Raw genomic sequence first — 25,083 nt, 5'->3', positions numbered from 1 at the left:
CTCCACAACAAGAGAAGCCACTGCAATGAGAAGCCCACGTGCCGCAACAAAGAGTAGCCCCCGCTCACCACAACTAGAGAAAGCCCACACGCAGCAACAAGTATCCAATGCAGCCAAAAAAAAGAACGCTTTTAGTTTTACAAGATGAAAGGCTGTGGGGATGGATGGTGGTGATGGTTGCACAACTGCGTGAATGTACTTAATACCACTGAACTGTACAGTTTAAAACGGTTAAGAAGGTACACAAAAATATACTCAAAATAGCTTAAAGCCTTAAACACAAGACAAGACACCATAAAACTCCTAGAAGAGAACACAGGTAAAACGTTCTCTGACATAAATCGCAGCAATGTTTTCTTAGGTCAGTCTCCCAAGGCAAAAGAAGTAAAAGCAAAAGTAAACAAATGGAGCCTCATCAAACTTATAAGCTTTTGCACAGCAAAGGAAACCATCAACAAAACAAAAAGACAACCTACAGACTGGGAGAGAATATTTGCAAACGATTCAACCAACAAGAGCTTAATTTCCAATATATACAAACAGCTCATACAGCTCAATATCAAAAAAACAAACAACAATCAAAAAATGGGCAGAAGACCTAAACAGACATTTCTCCAAAGAAGACAAACAGATGGCCAACAGGCACATGAAAAGATGCTCAACACGGCTAATTTTTAGAGAAATGCAAATCAGAACTACAATGAGGTATTGCCTCATGCCAGTCAGAATGGCCATCATTAAAAAGCCTACAGATAACAAATGCTGCAGAGGGTGTGGAGAAAGGGAACCCTCCGACACTGCTGATGGGAATGTAAATTGGTGCAACCACTATGGAAAACAGTATGGAGGTTCCTTAAAAAACTAAAAATAGACAACCTAAGTGTCCATCAACAGATGAATGGATAAAGATGTGAGAGATATATATATATAAATAATATAAATATAAAAATACACATACACACACACACACACACACACACACACACGACATAATGGAATATTACTCAGCCATAAAAAAGAGTGAAATAATGCCATTTGCAGCAACATGGACAGACCTCGAGACTATCATACTAAGTGAAGTAGGACAGAGAAAGACAAAAATCGTATGATACCACATATGTGGAATCTAAAAGATGACACAAATGAACTTATTTACAAAACAGAAACAGACTCACAGACATAGAAACAAACATGGTTTCCAAAGGGGAAAGGGGAAAGGGGGCAGGGAGAGGGTTAAATTAGGAACTTGGGATTAACAGATACACACCACTATATATAAAATAAACAACAAGGGGACTTCCCTGGCGGTCCAGTGGTTAAGACTCCACGCTTCCACTGCAGGGGGTACAGGGTCGAACCCTGATCGGCTAACTAAGACTCCGCATGCCTCATGGCGTGGCCAAAAAAAATAATAAAGTAGATAATATAAACAACAAGGACCTACTGTATAGCACAGGGAACTATATTCAATATCTTATAATAACCTATAATGAAAAAGAATCTGAAAAAGAACATATATATAACTGAATCACTTTGCTGTACACTTGAAACTAACACGTTATAAATAAACTATACTTCAATAAAAAATAAAAATAAATTAAATGGTTAAGATGGCAAATTTTACGTTATGTATATTTTACCTCAATTTAAAAAAAAAAGAAAAAAAGGGTTAATGCCCTACAGGGCCATAAAACTGTGACCTTTGGGTTTATCCTCTCTAAATGGACAGAAATCACCTGTAACTAAATAGTCTTCTGCAAGGGAGCATGCAGCCTAGAGTCTAGGTCCTAAATGATCAAAAATAATGAGTCAAATAAAATTACCTTCCCCTGGAGTGTTGGTTGACCGTAGGCAGGCTTGCATTATGCAGACCATTCTCTAGCGAGACTTTGAACACCTAAGTCATCTTTTGCCTCACTAGTAAAGATTTGATAAACAATACTGCTTTAGATGAGACACCAATGAAATCATGTTATTTTTCTGAAAAACTAAGAGTAATTCATACAATTAATTCATTTGCTTAATCATTTATTCAGCAAATACTTATTAAGCACCAACGATGTGGCCAGCCCTCTCCTAACTGTTGAGGATACAGCAGGAAAAAAAAAAAAAAAGACCAAGCTCCCACCCTCAGGGAACTTGCAGTCTACCTTGAATTCACGTTCAGTATAAAAGGATGGACAGTCATAAAAGCATGATAAGGTATCATCAGACACCAGCCCATGAGCCCCTAGAACAGGGGGCTCCACCCACTGTTCTGCTGAGATGTGCATGAAGATGTACATCGGCCTGTGGGACACACTTCCGAGAAGTGGGTTCAATTCCTTGTTGTGCTGCATGCCACCCTTTTTTATCCTACACAAGGAAGGAAACAAGTGACACATTATTATAGGAATAACTCAGCTTTTCTTTTTAAAGAAGTATAATTATCAAAAGGAAAATTAGGATGACCCTGGATGTTATGGTACATGCATACAATCAGAAATGGTTAAAAATTGTAAAAAGAAAATAAAAGGAGGGACTTCCCTGGCTGTCCAGTGGTTAGGACTGCCAAGGGCCCAGGTTCAATCCCTGATCAGGGAACTAAGATCCCGCAAGCCGCGTGGCGTAGCCAAAATAGGAAAAAAAAAAAAAAAAAAGGAAATCTCAGGGAAGTGCAACCATTCTCGCCGGTGAATTCCTTTTCATTTCATCTTAACAACACTACTGTTACCATCCAGCTGTCCCCCCGCTGCAGCAGGGGAGTGGCTGTGGATTTAACTCCCCAGGTCGAAAGAGGCTAACCATGCTTAACTTTTTTCACAGACTTATATTGCTCACCTCTATTAAAGAGAGCAATGCAAGTGAAGACTGGCAGGAAGTGTCAACAATTTGCAAGCAAGATCTCCATCAAGAGGCTCCTGGAAAGCCAATTTGTCCGAATCTTTCAACCTTAAAATATGCAGGATAACCTAGTGTAGTGGACCCTGTGATGTGCCACAAAGATTCCCTCTTCAGGGCCAACGCACGCATCCCCCCATAGCTGTGCATCCTCAGCTGTGACCTTCACAGGGCATTGCCCCAGCCTCAAGGGGCTGCCTCCCCGGAGGCTCCACCCTCCCCAGCAATGACTTGCTGATGCAGGGAAACAGGAGGGGAAGAATGAGGTGGGGAAAGGCACATAGATAGCCTCAGTGGAATCTGTGATATTTAACTCCTTTAGAAAAACAAAAAAGGATCTTAAGTAAATACGGTATAATGTTAAGATTTGATAAAGCAGAGGTTAAGACACGAACATTCCTTATTTACTCTCTATCTTGCCTGTGTGTTTGAAACACATCATAATTTTTAAAAGACCAATGAATATGGGGGATAAATGGGCATCTTTGTGCTTATTTAATTCCTTTTCCCATCTCCAGGCAGGAAAATTGTGTTTACTGAGCACCCCTATATGCCAGGCACTGTGTTAGGTGCTTTCCAAACTGAAATATGAATTAACTTACATGTTAGGCAGGACTTCGTTTTTTTCAAGGATCTTCCCAAAGATTACACGTTAGCACCAGGTTCTACTCACAGTCACACAGGTCATCAGATTTCATTCTAATATCAGACCTGTGGCCTCCTTGGTACAACGTGAACCTGTTTCCTCAATGTGGTGTTCAAATCAAGACACAGACTCTTTCGAGTCCTCGTGGAGGATTTAGGGGACCCCCCCAGCTTACCTGAGCTCCCCAAGATGCACACGATCTGCCCACTCTCGACGTACAAGGAGACATCCTTGAGGAGCTGCCTGGTCCACTTCTGTCGGCGAGGCGCGATGTCCCACCAGGGCCCCACGCAGTGGCTTTAAAGGAAACCCCGCGAGGGAAAGGCAGCATGGGGCTCTGGAAGGGTCCAGCCCCTCGTCCCCCAGCACCGATCCCAGCTCTGCCCAGCCTGAGTTGTCTCTGGACAGGCTCCTAAGTGTGTTTTAGCCTCAGTGTCCTCCTCTGTAGACCCTGGCAGGTAGTGACAGAAGATCATCTCTATAAAGCACCTGTCCAGCAGCTGCTCTGAATACCAGCTCTCTCTGGCTGGCTGGCAGATGGCAAACAGGACACTGTTAATTCCTTCGGTTGACCCTGCGTTCCTTCACCCGGTTTCATTACACCTCATGTTCCCAGCACCCCCATTCCCCAAGCGCTCGCCATCCAAATAGGGAAGGCCATCGACAAGGGAGACACGGGGGGAAGGGGCATAAAGCAGGGAAAGGGGGCAGAGCACAGCTGCTGCATCTGTCATTTGTCATAGCTTCCAGTCCTGCTGTGGGCAGAGGGGCCGTTCACCATGGCCCCTCACTTCCCTCTGGCAGCCCTTCCCCTCTCCTCTCTCCACCTCCACCCACTAGAGAAGGAGCCCAAGCCTCCATGCATGCCCCCCCTTAGTGAGGAAAGCCAGCAGAGGGCAGGCAGGCCCACTCACCTCAGGCCATGCCTGTCCCTGACCACAGCTCAAAGCTCCCAGCAGATGAAAGAGGCACTGGCCTTACCTGACACTGTAGGAGGCAGGGAGAATGCCCAGGCTGTGTCGAGGCTTAGAAGCAGCTGCAGGAACCTCCTCTAGGGAGCATTGAGAGCTTCTGTTTACCTGGAGTTCCGAGGACCCCGCAGGGGTCAAAAAGTGGAGTTCACTCATGGCCAATGGGCCGCAAAGACAGGGGAATTTTCTCGCCTGACCCTCCCTTCGGCGGCCTCAGCCAAGGAGCCAGAGGCAGACAGTCCCGCCTGCCCCTCACCTGGCCCTGGAGCCCCTCCTCAGGCCTTCCCAGTGGCGGGCCTGGGGTTTGGCCGTGGATGCCATTATCTGATGTACCTTTAGCCAGAGTGTGTCTGCGTGTTATCTCGGCAGCGGGCAGAGCACACAGCCCGTGTTTGTGGCAGGGCTGACCAGAGAGGAATGCTGGGAGCCAGACCAGAGGTTGCCTAGCTCTGGGAGACAGAGAACGTGGCCCTGGCCGGCAGTGGTTAAGTCCAAAGGAAGCTGCAGAGACAGGCGCAGATACCACTGGGCCCCACGGCCGAGGAGGCTCCACAGGAGACAGGGCTGGGGGACAGGGCTGCTCCCCAGGATGACTCGGTGAGTGATGGGGAGTCACCACAGTCCTGGTGGGAGGGGGGCGCATTGGACCTTTCTCTCCCTCAGGAACTTTCGGTCCTAACTCACCAGCAGGACCACAAGCAGAGCAAGGACATGACAGCAGCACTCCACTTCCTGGGCATCAGAGGGCTGAGGGGAGCGGACTCAGGGGCCAGGGGTTGGTGGGGGGCCTCTGAGGTCACTTCCTGTCCTAAGCCGTGCTCCTACAGGGAAATGATGTTCTTGTTTGCGACCTGAGCTGATCTGGCTTCTTTCCAAATGAGGCTCCATCACGGAAATGCACTCACACCTCCCGGGGATGTTGCAGTGTCTCCTCTGTCCGTGTGGCTGTCAAGTTCAGAGCCTCAGTGGCAGCAAACTGATGAGACAGGATGGCAGAGGACTCTGTGGGAACATCAGAATTTATGCTCCAAATACAGCAGGTGGTCGTAAGATCCCAGAGAGAGCTGGAAGGAATACACGACACGAGGGGGCCAAGAGGTACAGGGTCTCCGCCATCATTTTACATGAGAAATGTTTGCCTGAAAAATGCCCTTTGACTGAAGTCAGGATGTGGGTGGGGTTTGAAGCAAGAAGTGAAATCAGAAGACAGAAAGGAAGCAGATGCCCACCCTCCACACCCACCTCATGCCACTGTCCCATCTGTCTTCTCTGGCTGTGAGTGGGCTGAGGGGTGGGGACAGAAAGACGTGAAGGGCTGAGGGCTCCACACCACAGGAAGGGCCACAGGCCACCTGGACTGGCCTTGAGTGGCTAGGACCTGACTTCAGCCAGGGCTCAGGAACCCACCACTCCCAGTCAGCTCTGCAGCCACAGCAGGTGACCAGCTGTGCTCTGGGAATACCCCACGGGGCCGACCCCTGCCGGGAAAGGATTCCTAGGAGCCGTGACTGCAGTGCTTGCTCTCAGCCTGAACAGGAGACAAAGTCCCCCGTGGCTTTGGGGACACTTTCTAGAAGGTCTGACAGTTCAGCCACCACCGCTTGGGATGCAAAGAACTGCCCGAATCTGACATCCAGGAATGTGTGCAGGCCCTGCCATTTCCAATTGCCTTTTCTCCACTCCCGTTATTCAAGGTGCCAAGCGACAGTTTGCCCCTAACCTTTATGGAGCCTGGAACAAGAGGCTGAGGGCTATGTACCCTATGTCTAGATATTTAAAAGTTATCAGTCAAGTTAAAAGCTATTAAATAAAATAGTTTTTATCCCCTTAGCTTGACATACCTTCTTCACAATGTGGAAGGCCAGGTGTAAATTGAAAAATTCTAGGATTTGTGGCTTCCAGCCCAAGCCACAGCCTGTCTCCCTTATCTGCCAACACCCAACGCTACACATGACCACACACACCCCTACGTGGTCGTCCCATCCTGCCCACCCGCATTCCATCCATACCCTCCACAAACAAATGCCCCTCTGGCCTGGGGTGCCCAGGAGGATAGGCCTGGGATGAAGTTCATGCAGCCCTGGGAGTGGGCTTGTGGTCACCTGCACAGGGAATTCTGGGGTCGTGGGTATGCAGAGTGGCAGGTGCCCTCGGCCCACAGCCTCCTCAGTCTGTGGGCAAAAGCCTGGCTAGAGGAGGACAAGAGGGACCCAGGCCTCAGTGTGGAGTCCGCAGCATGACACTACTTTTCCAGGGCACGGGTTCCTCATCTTAGAGCGAGGAACTTGGGTTCTGCGCTCCCCAAGTTTCCTTCTCCTCTATGCTTCTGACTCAGGAATCTGATCAGAAGTTAATACAAGGAGAAATTACAATGTAGCCCAGCAGCAGCCGAGCTGGTTACCTACAAATAAACCTGCTTTTGCTTTTTTGGGTGTCACCTGTCAGAAATTCAAGTGACGTTCTGACAGTCATACTGATTAAGATGTCAGCTGAACAGATATTGAAACATACAGAGAGTTTGTCAAAACCTCAGGAAGCCTCTAACAAATCCTTCCTGGGAGCCAAGGAAAATATTTCAAAATGGAACAGAGGTGGTCCCCAGCCTAGACATGAATTCTCTTCTTCTGAAAGTTGAGCCGTCTACACAGCTCTGGATGGCACAGGCCCTTGATGGTGGCTGGGGGCCCTGGCTGGCCTGCGCCTGCCGACTTAGCCCAGGAGCAGGGAGCATGCACCTCCCTCCTTCCTTTCATCTGTCTTCCCATCTGACACCTCTTTCCCCAGGGCCCCAGCACCCTCCACCTCCTCCAAGCTCCCACCTGGAGAGTGGAAGCCTCTAGGCTTAAGGTCACCGCCACACACTGCTCCAGACTCCAAAGTGTCCAGCCCTCCTTTCTCAGCAGCACCTCCACCTCCAAATCTAACCTGGGGAGATTCTGGCCCAGCTGTTTGTTGCAGAAGCAAATTCTGAGCTAACTCATACCTTCTACAATTGACTCATGTTCCTCCTGCAGGTATTTACCTTTTAAGAACAAACAAGCAGGATGCATGTTAGCCCAAACGAGTCTCTCAGCAATGGACAGACTTTCTGATGGTTTAACCAAATACAATAGGAAAACTAGGCAGTGGGAATGCCCGTTGTGCAGGTGGTGACTGAGGGGCAGGGCTGCAGGGCCGACCCGCTGGAATCCAGAGCTGTCCATGACCTCTCCACCAGCTTCATTCTCCATCTCTGAGGGCGTGACCCTCTCGCCTCCTGCAGCTGGGGGTCGAGGTGAGAGCGGAACTCTGGACTTCTCCTCACGGACACACTCTCTCAACTTGACAACATATTTTGAAATATTTCAGACAAAGCAGTTTAAAGAATGGTGAACTAGGGCTTCCCTGGTGGCGCAGTGATTGAGAGTCCGCCTGCCGATGCAGGGGACACGGGTTCGTGCCCTGGTCCGGGAAGATCCCACATGCCGTGGAGCGGCTGGGCCCGTGAGCCATGGCCGCTGAGCCTGCACGTCCGGAGCCTGTGCTCCGCAACGGGAGAGGCCACAACAGTGAGAGGCCCATGTACCGCCAAAAAACAAAAACAAGAATGGTGAACTCCCATACCCATCACAAATTACCAATAGCTTTGAAGCCCATCCACTCCCCCTACCCACCATGGACCTTTCACTCCTGTAACCCTTCCTATACCCCAAAAACAGTCCTTCTGCTGACTTAGCTGTTGATCGTTCCTATGTTTTTCTATATAATATACGATCTTTACTGTACTAGTTTAAACATTAAACAAGGTAAGTAGCTATGGTCTGCTGTTTCCACACTCTCCCAGAACTCTGGGGGTACTCACAGTGAGCCTGCAGCAGACTGTCCCCCGGATTTACTTCCCTCCACTTCCACTGGTCTCAATGTCCTTTTTAAGGACCTTTTACCTCCAACATTGCAGGGATGCTGTGACGAAGACTGCTGGATGTTATTTTCACAGAAGTCACAAGCCATGTTGTTTCCACATAAAGCACACCCGGACGCTGTGGAGACAGTGAAAGTATAGCCTGATTGGGTGCTCAAGGTCAGCCTGCCTCTACGTCTGCCTGTCTTGCTCCATCCTCATCACCTGTCTCATCCACTGAAATCTAAGCTTCTCAAAGACTGTCCTTTTCACAGTCACACCCCAAACTCCAGACTAAAGCATGATGTTGGCCCCCACAAGTATTTGTTGGATGCTTGATTGATTGGTTGAAGGAACACATCAGTGGGGGAATGGCAGCTCTGAGGGGAGATCGGAATCAACAGGAACTTGTTATCAACAGGAACTTATTAATGAATGTGTACTTTCCCCTGCACTACTGCAATGAAAGAAAAATTGAATATGTTAAAAAAAAATAACAGAAATCTTATGAGGCAGGTTCTTCCTTGCTTGGGCCTCAGTGATTTAAATGATTGAATTGATAAAACAGAAGGAGCTCAGATCTGCCGATGGTTAATATCATTCGAAGTTATCAGCTGATACCATGAAGCACTGCTTCGTTTGATGTACGTCCAAATAAAGCAGCACTCCAAAAACAGCAACGAGATGGTGAGGAGGAGGAGGAGGATGACAACGAGGGTGATGACAGGGACCTCCTCTAAAATCTCCCAACAGCATTTTGAAGAGCTTTGTTGTGAAAGATCCTTACCAAGATAAGATGCAACTCCTCTAATGGTAGTGTCTTCACAAGTACTGAGCACTAGCTTGTTGACAGCGGTCTTCCTCTCACATGCAAAGTCTGTTTGGCGTCAGGAGATACTAAGCCAGATGCAGGGAAGAGAAAGTTAAAGGCCAGCCCCCAGCCCAGGTCTTCTCCAAGCACAGAGGCTCACAAAGCTCTCTCCAGTCCAGGGTCTGGGTCTCTTCCAAGAGAGATCTGCGTTCAGCTTCCAGCAGCCTGTGGTTGAGCTTCTCTGGGGCCTAGAGGCTGTGCTGGAGGGAAGCCCCAAAGCTCTCTCTGCAGGGAAGCGGAGCCCTGACCTCATGGATGCTCCTGTTTTCTCAGAGCCCTTGGGTTCCTCCTGCAAATCCATCTCTTGTCCACTCAGGATCTCACCCACGCTAGCTCCTGCTCTCACCTCTCTGGGTCTCCTCTCTCTGTTTTCTCCTATGTCCTCCTCCTTCGGAAGGAGCCCCTCACCTGTCATGTCTCCCGGCAGGGCCTCCAGGACAGCATGTTCTCCTCTGAAAGTGACAACAGCCTGTACTTCACCTACAGTGGCCAGTCCAATACCTTGGAGGTCCGAGATCTCAGCTACCAGGTAGAGGCACACCTGAGTGCAGGTGGGAGGAGCAGGCAGGGAGGGCCAAACAATTCCCCAAGTGGAAGGGAAGGGTTAACCCAGCTGGGGGCCCTCTGCCCTAAGGACGGAGTCCAGGCCACAGTGATACCTCACGTTTTGGCTACAAGCACCACGGAGGCGTCCGTCCACTACACATATTGGAGCTGGAGGTTGACAGACATGAAAAAGAGAATGAGACCTTTATTAAAACATAAAGCCAACCATGTGAACCCGTGGGAAAAAAATCTCTAAAACTCATTTTTAACTTTATATTTTGAAATAATTTTAGACTTTTGAAGAAGTTGCAAAAATAGTGCAGAGTTCCCATATACACTTTGCCCACCCTCCCCTAATTTTAACATCTTGCTTACCCATAGCAGTGATCAAAACAGAAATTAACCGTGATATAATACGATTAACCAAACCACAGACTTTATTCAGATCTCATCCGTTTTACATACATATATATACACATATATGTGTGTGTGTGTGTATATATATATTTTTTTTTTCTTTTTGTAAAATGTACTTCCCTGGAGCTAATAAAATATCAGAGTGCAAGGACTGCTGCCCTTTGAGAGGCTGTCAGGAATCTCCTGGTCAGATTCTAGGACCCCTATTTCCCACGCCTCCCCAGGGCCAGATACGAGGTGGCCCAGGCAGAACATGCTGAGACCTGGGATGGTAAACCTCAGAGGCCCAAGTCTGGCTTCCTGGGGAAGTGAGTTAGAACAAGCTGACAAGCCCCACCATAACCTTTCTCTGCTCTGCCACTTACTAGCTGTGTGAACTTGAGCAAGCTGCTTCACTGCTCTGAGCCTCATGTGTAAACAGGGATTATAACAGTACATACGTTATAGTAGGTTTGCAACGAGGACTGAATGATAATGGATATAATAAGCAGATGAATACAACGCCTTGCACACAGTAAATGCCCGGTAAGTTATTAGTAAATTACTATTAAATAAAAACATTGTTTTGCTCCACGTTGTGTTTTTTTTTAAATTTTTTTATGTTGTGTATTTTTTTTTTAGGCTGCATTGGGTCTTTGTTGCTGCACGCAGGCTTTCTCTAGTTGCGGCGAGCAGGGGCTACTCTTTGTTGTGGTGCGCGGGCTTCTCACTGCGGTGGCTTTTCTTGTTGCAGCGCATGGGCTCTAGGTGTGCTGGCTTCAGTAGTTGTGGCTTGCGGGCTCTAGAATGCAGGCTCAGTAGTTGTGGCTCACAGGCTTTGCTGCTCTGCGGCATGTGGGATCTTCCCAGACCAGGGATCGAACCCATGTCCCCTGCATTGGCAGGAGGATTCTTAACCACTGGGCCACCAAGGAAGTCCCTCCATGTTTGTATTTATTTCTGTTCTGCTATTACACATGCTTCCCAAGTCTTCTCTTTCAGACTTGGAAATGGCAGCTTCAGGTCCTCAGCATGGTGGGGTCCACCTCCATGTTTGGTAGAACCTGAGTGGGGGACCCCTCAGTCCTGTTTTGTATCAGCAGGAGGATGTCTCCTGGAGGGAGCTGAACAGAAGTGAAGCTCTCTGAGGAACCTTTTCATGTCTCCCCACAGGTGGACATAGCCTCCCAGGTGCCTTGGTTTAAGCAGTTGTCTCACTTCAGGATGCCCTGGACATCTCACAAGGACTCTTGTGAGCTAGGCATTCAGAATCTGAGCTTCAAAGTGAGGAGTGGACAGATGCTGGCCGTCATAGGGAGCTCAGGTACCAATAAGGGCAAATAGCTGGGCAATGGGTTCTCTCTCTCCTGGGATGCAGAGTGGTCCCTCAAACAAAGAGATGCTCTTTACAGAACGCTTTGCTGACCAGTAGAATAATATAGCAGAGTGATAAGAGCACAAGTTCTGGGTCTGACAGCTGGGTTCAAATCTCAGCTCCTCCATTTACTTGCTCTCAGGCAGTCACTGCCCTTATGAATCATGAGTGGGCCTCTTACAGCTACAGTCAGAGTTTTGGTCCTTCATTAATATCAAGGTAAGGCCTTTCCAAAAGCATCATGCAGCTTTGGAATTGAATATTCTTTCCAGGGTACTCCTCCACCACAGGAAGCACTCATTGATTGCTCCCCCTGAATCAGATTCCTGTTTTGGTCAAACAGTGGGTAGGCACAGCCCCTGCCACAATTCACTTCTCAGATACCCCAAGTCTTGGCTCAACCTTCAACCATCTGCAAAGATCCAGATTTTTGGAGTGCTTCAAAAAGTCACTTCTGGGCTTCCCTGGTGGCGCAGTGGTTGAGAGTCTGCCTGCCGATGCAGGGGACACGGGTTCGTGCCCCAGTCCGGGAAGATCCCACATGCCGCGGAGCAGCTAGGCCTGTGAGCCATGGCCGCTGAGCCTGCGCATCCGGAGCCTGTGCTCCACAACGGGAGAGGCCACAACAGTGAGAGGCCTGCGTACCGCAAAAAAGAAAAAAAAGAAGTCACTTCTGCAGGCCAAACTTAAAAGTGTAGAATGCCAGAACTGGAAGGGGGCTTGGAGAACAGAGTTCATTCCCTTCCACTATATTCTATCTTTCTTTCTCCTGACCAGCCTGGAAGCATCTTTAGAGGAGGGTTTTCAAACTGCCTAGTTCTCAGTATTGCTAGAGTATCTTCCTGCCCCATACCACTCCCCCTTCATCTGACAGATGAGAAGACCAAAGTTTAGAAAAAAGGAATGATGTCTAAGGACATACATTTAATGCAGAGCAAGAACTAGAACTCTGGTCTCCTGGTTCTCAGATGATGAAACAAATCCAACTGATTAAATTTTAAAGATCTTACTGACTTTATTCAACGAGTCATGAATTGGGCAGCAATCCAACTGGCAGACAGAAAGTAGCACTGGAGAGCTGTACAAAATGAAAGACTTTTATAAGCAGAAGGAGGGAGGACAAGGAAGTTATTCTAGCAAAGGGCTGATTGTTTTAGGCAAGGTCACCTTCCTTTGGGGGACAGTAGGGGTCTATCAGTGCTTACCAGGTAATGTCAGATGGGCTGGTTTAAGATTCCACTCCCGGGAGAGATTGAAACTGTAATTAAGTTAGGTATTAAGTCTCAGTCCGGTGGTGTGGGGCTTAGGACAAGTGACTCCATTTGGGGTTTGCTGTTTCTTTCTTTCTTTCTTTTTAAACACAGATCAAGGAATTTCTCCCTTACACAGTGTTAGAGGGAGCACTTTATACCTCTAAATAAATGATTTACCTCTATATAAATGATTAATTCAATTAATCATTTCCAGGAGTAGAGATTACTCAACTTTTTGAACATTTTAGTCTTTAGTCTTCTGATGCGGAAAAGTTCTGTTTATTGTCTAACCGAAGATCAAATGCGACGATGTGTGCAAATGCACTTTGTAACTGAAATAACTCCCACAAATCAAGTCCCGCCAACTTCTGGTCCTGTCCCTGCAATTCGGATCTAAACAAGAAAAATGTGGAAACTTCACAGGCCAATTTTGTTTTCGTCTGTAACACCTGGTGGCTTTTCTGGTTATACCTGCTTTTTCTCATGAACTGAGAGTCGAGGAGGCATATGGGCCTCACTAGGCACTTCCACAAAGCTGAGAGTCATGATTGTTAATCCTGGCCACACACAGTCCTGCAGCTGTTAGCAACCCTGATTTGCCGCTGAAGAGAAGGGAAGTCGGGAGAGGCCAAGCGGGAATCACACTGAGCATCGCCAGAACTTCCGACTCTAGGCTCAGTGTTGTTTAGCTGCAGGTTTACTTGGCTGAAATTATTTAAATGATTTCTTAGAAAGGTTTACCAATTATACCACCTGTGATCTATACTCTGCTCACCAAAATTATAACAGTAAAGTGAAATTAATTAAAACAGCCCCCCAGGCATTTTAGCTTCTTCTATAGAATCAGCAGTAGTGCCAAAGGTGAATTAATTTACTGATTTGGAGATTCCAGCCATTTTATAAGGGTCTTGAATGCCTGTGGGTGTTTTCTCCTGGTTCACGGAGAATCTCCCCAAATATACTTGGCAACCTCCCCTAGAAAGGCTGCCCACACCTCCCACGGTTTTGTTTAGGAAATGTAGTCACCCTGCTCCCTGACTGGGAATCCTAAGGTCCCTGTAAATGTTAGCAAAGTCCCCTGCGCTCTCAGAGCCTGGATCCTATGATGTCCGAGGCTGAGCCGGGAGCAGGGCCAGAGCCCTCCCCTCTGGTTTCTCTCCTGGCTATTTTGTGCCACCTAAGTTCTCAGGGACCTTGAATGAGGTACACCCAGGAGGCAGTGTACAGGTCCCCTTCCATCCTGAGAACCTCCGGTAGGTAAGCAGCCGGATCACCGGGAAGGCCTCTGGAACTTTGTTTGTTGCACTGGGGGCAGGGGGCTGCCTGCGGAAGGCCTGGACTTGTGGTAAGGAAGTGCTGTTACACTGTGTATTGGAGTTTTCCCTGTTTAAAACTACTTGAAAAATTCACCCTCCAAAAGGAGTTTGCAATAAGGAAACCAAAACCCCACCTGGGGGAATTGGACTGAGCTATTCCCAGCACCTTTGCAAGAAGGCCTTCTCAGAGCCTGAACCCTCTTTGCATTTACAGTTCAAATGGCTGCCAAAGAAAGAGTCTCATGGAATCTCATGGAAGCTGATCCAATCTGATACTTACTTCCCCAAATTGATAGCAATCGCTATGTCATTCAGAAGTGGATGGTGTTAATTTGCGTGTCATGGATCCTTTTTTTTTTAAGAGTGGAAGGTACTACTGAGAAAAATGAGTGCAGAGGGTGTAGAGAAATTCAGAACCCATATGCACACTGTACTGTAGTTTTAAAATCATTTCCACATTTATTACTTCTGTTTTTCTCCCTTTCTGAAAATACGTTCCAATTTTGCATTTTTAAAAGACACCCTATTAATTCTCCAAAATTAGTTCTTCCCACAATGCCAGCTTCTGAGCCAAATGATGTTTGAATGATGAAATGTTGCCGGCATGTTTGCCAGGCAAAAATAGTTAAGCTTCACAGTGCAATTAACACCAGCCTTGCTTGGAGGAGGGGGCGGGCATCGCTCCAGGCATAGGCAGTCATGCGGCAACTAGGACTCCAGCCTTCTGTCACGCAGCCACAGGCCGACGTGGCCTGAACACCCCGCATCCCCCAGGATGCTCAAGTTGGCTGCCCCAGGCAGGTCTGAGAGCTGTGCCACCTTCCCTGAGGGCTGGTTACATCTGCAAGGACAGAGCAGTCTGGAGAGCGCACAGGCAGCAGTGGCTTCCAGGCTGGCCCCCGCAGAAGCTCCGCTCTCAGGGATACTTCTGGTGGCTTCTCAGGCTGTGGGAGAGCCTCTTTGCTGGATGTGATCACCGGGCGAGGCCACGGCGGCAAGATTAAGTCAGGCCAAATCTGGATCAACGGGCAGCACAGCACGCCCCAGCTGGTCAGGAAGTGCGTGGCCCACGTGCGCCAGCACGATCAGCTGCTCCCCAACTTGACCGTCCGCGAGACCCTGGCTTTTGTTGCCCAGCTGCGCCTGCCCAGAGACTTCTCCCAGGCCCAGCGTGACACAAGGGTAACTAACAGACCCCAGTGATCCCCAAAGAGCCAAAACACCCTTCCCCTCCCCGTCCCTCACTTCCTGCCTCAGGGTCCGGCCACAGGTCAAGTTTGAGCAACCCAGCTCACCATCTGTCCGTCCGAAAACGTCCACCGTGCGCTCAGCCCTGCCCCTCCATCCCCCGTTTTCCTTTAAAGTCCCATCTCAGCCCCAAATGTGTAATGAATATTTGCTCACTTGTTTTCCGGTTCTCCGTGCGGGCAGAAAGCCAGGGCATGGCCACGTTCCCAGTAAGTGGTTCCGTGCTCGGCACGTGGGAGCTGCTCTGGATGTGTGGAAAGAATCAGGGAACAAACGTTGAATCGGGGAAATGAAGGCTGGCGCCGTAAACCCAGGCGTCTTTCCACTGTGGGTCGCCACAGGCCAGGCTGCGAGCAGGCCGGCGCAGCCCTCCTATATCCGCAGGCCCCTGCCTCCCAGGTGGCCGACGTGATCGCGGAGCTGCGGCTGCGCCAATGCGCCAACACGCTCATAGGCAACTCCTACGTGCGGGGCGTGTCCGGGGGCGAGCGGCGCAGAGTCAGCATCGCAGTGCAGCTGCTGTGGAGCCCAGGTGAGGCAGGAGGGGGCTGCACCGCCCGCCTGGCTTAATCCGGTCCGGCCGGAGCCCTGCCCCTTAACCAGGCTTCTCTTTGGTGGGAAGGAATCCTCATCCTGGATTAACCCACCTCTGGGCTCGACAGCTTCACGGCCCACAACCTGGTGAAAACCCTGTCCAGGCTGGCCAAAGGCAACAGGCTGGTGCTCATCTCCATCCACCAGCCTCGCTCCGATATCTTCAGGCTGTTTGATTTGGTCCTCCTGATGACGTTTGGCACCACCATCTACTTGGGGGCAGCCCAGCACATGGTCCAGTATTTCACGGCAGCCGGCCACCCCTGTCCCCGCTACAGCAACCCTGCCGACTACTATGGTGAGCCAGCCAGGCCAGAGGCAAAGAACAGGGCTCCCCTACACCCCGAGCCCCGCCAGGAGAGAAACTCTCAGAAGCTTCAGGAGAACAGGACCGAGCATGGAGACAGGGGGGCAGATGGGGTGTATTACAGGCTTCAGTTTGCCAAGCATCAAATGCTAGGAATGGGGGCCTGAAGAAAGCAGCTTCTGACATAGCCACCCTTGTGTGCATGACAGATAAGAACCTTCTGAGAGCTCCAAACCGGAGGAGATATAATCCAAGAGAGTTTGGATCCATTTCTGGAACTGTGGTCTTCATTCAGATTCTGTAGGGAAACGGGATATTAGAGGTCGGAAACCACCAGGAAATCTTAAAGCCGTGCCCTGGTTCCCCCACAAAGGCAGGGAGCCCAGAGGCTCTGGGTGGTGGAGGGGGACCCAGGGCCCAGGCCAGCTCAGGGCTTTTTGGTGGTCTTGGCCAATGAATCTCTAGGTATGAAAATTGCGGTCAGCACCAGAGATGCCTTTCTGCTTGGGGTCCTGAGGCCTCAGCGTATGGCCCTCAATTCTTGTGGGGACAGTTGCCTTTCCAGGTGCCCACCCTGAAAGCAGGTGCCTGGATCCTGAGTGCTGAGGAATGCTGTGGCTGCTGGACAGGCTGCGTGGTTGTACCAGGGCTGGGGAAGCAGCAGCTGTGGCTTGTCCCAAACATAGGTCACCTGGAGCCCAGCCTGCCTCCCAGGATGGCCTGGTGTAGCAAGGGCCTCCCCAGTAAACATGATGACAAGGACCAGCTCCTTGAGGGCAGACACTGTGCCCACAGGTGCCAAGCACCAGAGGGTGTCCCTTTGACCCTCACAGCCCTGCCAGGCCACGGTCATCTTCGTCCTTATAGATGAGAAAACTGGAGTCCTTATAGTCAGGCGGCAGAACTGGGCCTCCCACCTCCCAGCCCAGCCCCTCCCAGACTCCAGGCCCTGCTGCCCACACCTTCCTCCCGGCATCTACCCTCCAACTCTCCCCTAGGACGACAGGCCACTCTCTCTGGCCCACCAGCCCTCGCCCTCTGAACTCACTGCCACTGTGTGAACTCACCTAGAGGTCACCCTCCCTCCCTGTGCCCACGTGCCAGTTTGGCTTCCTGCCAGTGTGTCATCCTCTGGCCAGTCACCCCCAGATAAGGGGGCAGAGGGCACCTGCCAGCCTGGCCATTGGGAACAATACGCTGTAGCCCTAGAGAGAAGTTGCCAGAAGTCAGGTGCCCAGATCTGAAAAAACAAATTTTCTTTTTCTTAATTTTATATTATTATCATTTTTGGGTGGCGGGGGGAGCTCTTGCCCACAAACCCCGGGGCAGATGGCCCTCACGGATCCGGGCCACACGGTCTGGCAGAGAATCTGGCGTTTGAAGCTAGGGCCCCGCACACTGAAGGGACCTTTCATGGTTTACAAGGCCTCTCCGAGACGTTATCCCGCCTTGAGATGTGTCATGAAAATGGGAGGAGGGAAGGGGCAGAGAGGTTAAGAGGCATCCCCTGCCCAAGGGAGGGATGGAGGGAGGAGAGGCCTAGGAAGGCCCTGGCTGTGGCTGGCGGGTGTGCCCTTCTGGCATTTCAGGGGCCCCGGGAGAGGAGGGCTGTGGTCTGGGGCTACCAGGTGCTGCCAGTGGGGGTGACATGGAGGTGCGTGCGGCCCAGCCTGTTCTCCAGCTGGTCGTGCTGGCTCCCTCCTCCCGGGGCACTGAGAATTATACTTAATATTTGGCCAGACCCTGGCACCCTCCAGCCAAAACATTCTTCCCTTTTGGGCAGGCTGCTTGGGAAGCCAAAATGACTAATTCACATTGAGAACTAGAGCTGCCGGGAGCCAGACTGCTCAGCCTCCCGTGGCCGGCCCGCCTTCTCCCCGTGGTGGGCACGCCCGGGAGGCTGAGTCCTCATCACAAGCTTCTTGGACAGCTGGAGTTAGAGCCAGGGCATAACTGTGCTGTGGCCTTGGGCTCCAAAAGCCCAAAGCTTCCTTCTCTGTCCTGGGGATGTCCCCATAATAAGCCTGCTTGGTGGGACCAGTGCCAGTGTTCACTGGCCCTTCTCCCGAGGAAGGCTCTCTGTAGACATCGGGGACAGTCCTGGGCGTCTCTCTGCCTCTCTCTGCTCTGACCGTCACTTCATGGTCCACTCTCAGAAGGTGGGGAGCATGTCCCGGGGGTCCCGGGGGCTGACCAGTGTCATGGGCTGTGAGCACCTGCGGGGCCCGGGTCGCTCTCTGCTTACAGTGGACTTGACCAGCATCGACAGGCGAAGCCAAGAGCAGGAAGTGGCCACCAGGGAGAAGGCTCAGTCCCTTGCAGCCTTGTTTCAAGAAAGAATACGTGGCTTCGATGACTTTCTGTGGACAGTGGAGTCAAGGGAGCAGGGTGTGGGCACTTACGTGCAGAGGTAAGGCAGCCAGGTGGCCCTGCGTGTAGAGCGCCCTGCAAAAGGTGGCAGCCCCCAAGCCCCCATGACACTCTCTGTCTCCTGACAGCCCGGCTTCCCCGAGGGACACCAACCCCTTACAGCCTCCCACTAAGCTGCCTGGCCCCCTACAGCAGTTTGACACGCTGATCCGGTAATTGCCATTTCATCACACACACACACACACACACACACACACACACACACACACTCCCCAAAAGTCTTTGTTGTATCAAATTAAGCCCTTTGGATCTAAAGTGAATTTGAAAGAGGAATTTGAATTTGAAGAGGCAGAATCATTTGAAAAAACCCAGCACCAGCCCTCCATGTGCTACAGAGCATTCCTCTTACTTTGATTATTTAAACAAAATCAAAATTTCCTTGATAGCCAGATGCTCGTAGAAATCACCCAGAATGACTATGAAAAATTCAGTTGATACAGGAGACCCTCAAGTAGAAAGGGAAGGTTCCTTGATCCACCGGCCCTCAGAGAAAACCAGACCTGAGTGTTTGGTGTGAGTCTAAGATGTTTCCATGCACATAACCATTTTAATACATAAATGGGATCATACGTGTTGTTCCATAACCTTTCTTCCCCCCCGCCTTAGAATAGCTCCTCTGCCTCTCATCTGGTTAGGTCTTCCTCAGGGTTTCCAAATCTAGCCATAATTCATTTACCCATTAAGTCCATATTGATGGTCAGATTACCTTCAGTCATTTGCTATTACAAGTAACTCTATGACAAACATCCTTGTACATACACCTTTACGCTCTTGATTGGTTATTTCCTCAGGATAACTCTTTAAATAAAATACCAAGGTGATACAGTGGTGATAAAAGTCATAATCATTGACTGAGTACCTACTGTGAGACAGATGCATTCATCGATTTTCTCGTTTGATCCCTCACAGTAACTGTGAGGTGGGCACTGCCCTCCCCATTGTACAGAGGAGAAAAATGAGCCTTACAGAGATTCAAGGACATTGCCAAGGTCACAGTGCTGGTGCCTATTGTCCCTTGGCACATCTTTATTCTGTTTTTTAAGTCGTCAGATTTCCAACGACTTCCGAGACCTGCCAGCCCTCCTCATCCACGGGGCAGAGGCCTGCTTGATGTCCCTGATCATCGGGTTCCTCTACTATGGCCATGGAGCCGTCAAGCTCTCCTTCATGGACACGGTGGCCGTCTTGTTCATGATCGGAGCTCTCGTCCCTTTCAACGTGATCCTGGATGTCATTGCCAAATGTGAGTGTGGCCTGCTCTCCATGACCCACATGTGGAGCAGCATCGGCCATGCAATGAGCTGGTCCAGGGCCGGCCTGAGTTCCTCTGAGCTCCTGGAGAAGACGGGTTTACTGAATAATTTCACCGTGACTGTGAAATAAAAGATGATGGTTGTTTTTCAAGTTCGAACATTAGTATTAGTATGCAAATGAGAACAAATTACCAAGGAGTCTGAGGCATTCCTGTCCTAGCAGGAGTTATACTGACAGCAATGCAGAACTCACAGAATTACAAACATCTAAATTAGGATCTAAAATTGCCTGTTTTTTAAAAAAAATACATGACATTGAGGCAATAAAACTATTTTTAATTGTACTAAGAGAGACTCAGAAACAGAGACACTAAATTAATTTCACTTTTTCATTCTCCTTTTCTCCCCTTTCTAAGGTCACTCGGAGAGGGCGCTGCTTTACTATGAACTAGAAGATGGGCTGTACACTGCGGAGCTGTATTTCTTTGCCAAGGTGACTGGTCAGGCCTGAGAGTGAGTGGCCACCCTGGGTAGGAGGAGGAGCAGAAAAAGCTGCTCCACGTTGTACAGAAGTTACAGGGAAGCGTTTTGCTGAACTGTGGGGCCATGCATCATCTGTGGTTACAAATGCCACGTTGCTCTGGGGAGTTTCAGAGACTTGATATTGTTTAAACATTTACTACAAGGCCAGGACTATGGACCAGGAATGACGTTTTTCTGGTCATCAGAAACCTAACAAAGAAGAGGTGGGAAACACCTAGCATACTTCACCTCTCCAGTCTCACCATGTCCCTGGGAAGTGGGTCAAGCAGGTGTGACTGTCCTCATTTCAAGGAAGCGGAGGCTCAGAGAGGTTATGTGGCTGTCTCAAGGCCACACAGCTACCAGGTCTGGGCAGGCAGGGTGGGGACTTGAAACCAGGTCTTAGGAGCTCTGAACTGCCCCAGAGGGAGCACATGACATCTGCAGGGGGAAGCCAGCAGTGAGCTCATGCTTGAGTGTCCCACACACCCACGCCCACCAGCCCTCCGTGCTGCAACCCCGATCAAACCACCAGGAGGGAAGGTTGGTGTCACTGGGGGCTGCTGCTTTTGAACATTTAAAGAACAGTAGCAGATGAAGGCATTGGCTCCACATCCTTGCAAGGTCTGTCCTTCGCAGATCCTAGGGGAGCTTCCCGAGCACTGTATCTATATCATCATCTATGGGATGCCTACCTACTGGCTGGCCAACCTGCGCCCGGGCCCCGAGCCCTTCCTGCTGCACGTCCTGCTGGTGTGGCTGGTGGTCTTCTGCTGCAGAACCATGGCCCTGGCCACCGCCGCCCTGTTCCCCACCTTCCACATGTCCTCCTTCTTCGGCAACGCTCTCTACAACTCCTTCTACCTCACTGGGGGCTTCATGATAAGCTTGGACAACCTGTGGACAGGTGAGGCCTGCTCCCCTCACCTGGTCAAGCTTTTTGAGGCCTTCTGTGGCTGGATTGGCCTGCTTTACCCTGGAGATGAGAGCTCAACCCTTAGGTCCAACTTCTGGGAGCAGGTGCCAAGGGAGTGGCTCTACACAGGGGGAGTGGGGCGTGGTGCAGATGGCACCTTCTCATGCAGCCCGGCTGACACCCAGGGCCCACCCTTGACTCTCCCTCACCCTCCACGTCACCAGTGAGCCAAGTCAGTTCTGCCTCCTGTGTCTTTCTGAAGTGTCCTCTTGCCTTACCCCCCCCACCCTGGCCCCTATCAGCCCATCGTGGGCCACTGTGATAGGCCGGTATCTGTGACCCTGGTTCCTCCATGTCCCCTCTCAACCCTCATCCATGCAGCGCGAGCTTCCTAAGGTGCAGATCCAGCCACTGCTTTCCTCAAGTGTTCCTGGGGCTGCTCATTCCCTGCTGCCTCATCCAGCTCTTCTGAAGCCCCCAAGACACTCCATGCTCTCACAATGGAGCCTGTGCATCCCTTCTCTACAGGAACGCCACCCGCTACCATCCACAGGCCTTTCCTGTCCTGTGCGATCAGGGTTCGTTCCTTCCTCCTCCTCCCTGAACCATGATGCCTCCGCAGGGTCAGGGTACAGACTCAGTAATCTCTGGCTTGGGGCTGCTGAGTCTCCCCAGTCCGTAAGCTATGTGAAGCTGAGCACATGCTGGACACCTGATGAAATTACTCTCTGGGGTTATTATGGGTCAAACGTGCGGTGATCCTGCAGCCACTAGGTCCCTCTGCCCCAGTCCATGTCCCGAGCTTCCCCTCTGCCTGTTCACCCTTTTGTTCTCACCCCCACCCCTCCTTGCTCCCTCAGGGGACTTGCTGTCCTTGGGTCAGAGCCACCATGGCCACCCTCCAGGCTCACTTCCCAGGGAGCAGATCATTAGACTGTGTGAGTAATGTGACTCTCACCGCCTCCAGTGCCCACGTGGATTTCCAAGATGTCCTTCCTCCGATGGTGTTTTGAAGGGCTGATGCAGATCCAGTTTGGTGGGCACACGTATCACCTGGCAGCTGGCAACATCACCATCCCTATCCCGGGAGACATGGTAAGGAGCCAAGGCTTTGGACGCTAAAGAGATGGCAGCCGTCTGAGCGTGTTCTTAATGAGCTCACTGATGTCTCTGTCCCCAGATCCTCAACGCCATGGGCCTGGGCTCATACCCTCTCTACGCCATCTACCTCTTCATCATAGGCATCAGTGGTGGCTTCATGGTCCTGTACTATATGTCCTTAAAGTTCATCAAACAGAAGTCAAGTCAGGACTGGTGATTCATGCCCAGGCTCCGGCCCGCCGGTGGGGGGCTCGAGAAGGCCCTTCCACTGCACTCCCTCCCAAGGAGACCCTTCCCAGGCACAAGGAGGACTGGGAGAACACAAAGCTCAGCTACATCCTGTCCACAGTGCTGCAGTGGCACAGGCTGGCCACAGGATGGCAGTAGAATAAAGACAGTCGAAAGATATTTCTGATCCCCAGCCAGAGCTTGCGATTTACTGGGAATGTGAAAACCATACTTGGGGACACCTACAGTGTCGCTAATTTATTTCCTTTTGATATGTATTTGCATAGGCAACTAATACAAGACAGGAGCAAATTAGGTATGAGTCGAGTAGTTAGGCTATGCGGAAACAACAACATAATAGTTAGTGGAATATTTGGCTTCATCTTCCAGGGTCCTCAAACTCTGTTGAGCCATTCTCAGTACAGAAAAGGACCTAAAACATACCAGCGAGGTGCCATCCCTTCTTTTTGGGTGAGGTAATGGGCTCCAAAAGCCAAACTGAACAATTAAATATTTACTGAGCAATTGCTCCACACCAGGTTCAGGGCAAAACACTTTATTTATTTGGATCACGTCATTAATTTCTCTGTTAAAACAACCCTTTGTGGTGGACAGTATCCTGTTTTATAGATGAAGAAAGAGAGGCACAGAGTAACTGTTTGCTAAGTAAGGTCACAGGGCTACTATGTGGTGGAGTCATGTGGGGTCAGAAAGGCCTTCGAGGCCTTTAGGAGTTAGTGGGCAGAAGGCAAGTCTGAGCCACTGTGAGGCTTGGAAGCCAAGGAAGGCTCCAGAAGATAAAGAGGTTTATAGACACTGTGCCAGCTCAGCCAGGACTCTTACAGTTGCATCTCACTGGCCCTGGCTGAGTCTCAGAACCAACCTGGAACCTTCCACGGTGGCTCAGTATGGGATGGAGCAGGCCCAGGTCACATGCTTCATGCCTGAGCCTTGAGGACAAGCTGACCCAAAACAGGTGCACAGAAAGCAGGCAGGGAATGATCCCCAAAGGAAAACCAGAGTCTGGAACCAAAAGAAGGGGGAAGGTGGATGTTTAAGAGGCAAAGAGTGAATGTTCTCCATGGGTTTCCTAGGCCCTTGCTACTTTGAGTGCGGTCGCTGGGCCAGCAGCATGGGTGTCGCCTGGGAGCTAGTTAGACTGACAGAATCTCAGGCCCCACTGAGACCCACTGAATCAGAATCTGCATTTTAAAAAGATCCCCAGGAGATTTGAATATACATTCAGACTTGAAGAGCAGTGCTAGCACACTTCCCTTATACAATACAACCATCAAACTTGGGATATTCATGTGGTGAAACTGTAACACTGCACATGTGTCACTTTTATATCGCCACCATCCAAAGGGCAGACATCATTCAAGACTCACTTACTTTGGCTGTTTTGGCTATTGTGAGTATTGTATGTGCAGTGTTACAGTGCCAAAGCAATCTTGAAAAAGAAAAACAGAGCTGGAGGAATCAGGCTCCCTGACTTCAAACTATACTACAAAGCTACAGTAATCAAGACAGTATAGTACCGGCACAAAAACAGAAATATAGATCAATGGTTCAGGATAGAAAGCCCAGAGATAAACGCACACATATATAGTCACCTAATTTATGACAAAGGAGGCAAGAACATACAATGGAAAAAAGACAGCCTCTTCAGTAAGTGGTGCTGGGAAAACTGGACAGCTACATGTAAAAGAATGAAATTAGAACACTCCCTAACAGCATACACAAAAATAAACTCCAAATGGATGAAAGACCTAAATGTAAGATCAGACACTGTAAAACTCTTAGAGGAAAACATAGGAAAAACACTCTTTGACATAAACCACAGCAAGATCTTTTTTGACCCACCTCCTAGAGTAATGAAAATAAAAACAAAAATAAACAAACGGGACCTAATGAAACGTAAAAGCTTTTGCACAGCAAAGGAAACCATAAATGAGACAAAAAACCCTCAGAATGGGAGAAAATATTTGCAAATGAAACAACAGACAAAGGATTAATCTCCAAAATATACAAACAGCTCATGGAGCTCAATATCAAAAAATAAACAACCCAGCTAAAAAATGGGCTGAAGACCTAAATAGACATCTCACCAAAGAAGACATACAGATGGCCAAGAAGCACATGGAAAGATGCTCAACATCATGAATTATTAGAGAAATGCAAATCAAAACTACAGTAAGGGGGGCTTCCCTGGTGGCGCAGTGGTTGAGAGTCCGCCTGCCAATGCAGGGGACGCGGGTTTGTGCCCCAGTCCGGGAGGATCCCGCGTGCCGCGGAGCGGTTGGGCCCGTGAGCCATGGCCGCTGAGCCTGCGCGTCCGGAGCCTGTGTTC

The 25,083-nt window shown here is 49.9% G+C and overlaps 2 protein-coding genes across 2 annotated transcripts in view; one reads left to right on the top strand and one right to left on the bottom strand.

The window, feature by feature from the left end:
* The window catches only part of ABCG5 (ATP binding cassette subfamily G member 5), a 35,554-nt gene extending 29,970 nt beyond the window's left edge, over nucleotides 1-5,584 (bottom strand). The window contains 2 exon segments of the mRNA XM_022573951.3: nucleotides 3,702-3,823; nucleotides 4,508-5,584. Of these exon segments, the coding sequence (XP_022429659.2) occupies nucleotides 3,702-3,823; nucleotides 4,508-4,653 (268 nt within the window). The 5' untranslated portion in view covers nucleotides 4,654-5,584.
* ABCG8 (ATP binding cassette subfamily G member 8) lies at nucleotides 4,488-23,622 on the top strand. Its single transcript, XM_089922366.1, is given in 15 exon segments — nucleotides 4,488-4,959; nucleotides 4,962-5,003; nucleotides 5,006-5,094; nucleotides 9,676-9,777; nucleotides 11,364-11,514; nucleotides 15,078-15,316; nucleotides 15,782-15,914; nucleotides 16,005-16,274; nucleotides 18,531-18,693; nucleotides 18,782-18,865; nucleotides 19,757-19,956; nucleotides 20,383-20,459; nucleotides 21,128-21,395; nucleotides 22,372-22,499; nucleotides 22,585-23,622. Coding segments are annotated over 15 exon segments (2,385 nt in total). The 5' UTR covers nucleotides 4,488-4,658; the 3' UTR covers nucleotides 22,723-23,622.
* The last annotated feature ends 1,461 nt before the right edge of the window (nucleotides 23,623-25,083 follow it).

This window comes from Delphinapterus leucas, chromosome 13 (genome assembly GCF_059928025.1).
Source record: "Delphinapterus leucas isolate spDelLeu-1000000601 "Yukka" chromosome 13, BTC_Dleu_Yukka2, whole genome shotgun sequence".
In the NCBI taxonomy this organism is placed as follows: domain Eukaryota; kingdom Metazoa; phylum Chordata; class Mammalia; order Artiodactyla; family Monodontidae; genus Delphinapterus; species Delphinapterus leucas.
The sequence above is the reverse complement of the archived record's forward strand: the minus strand, read 5'-3'. Positions and strand labels throughout refer to the sequence as shown.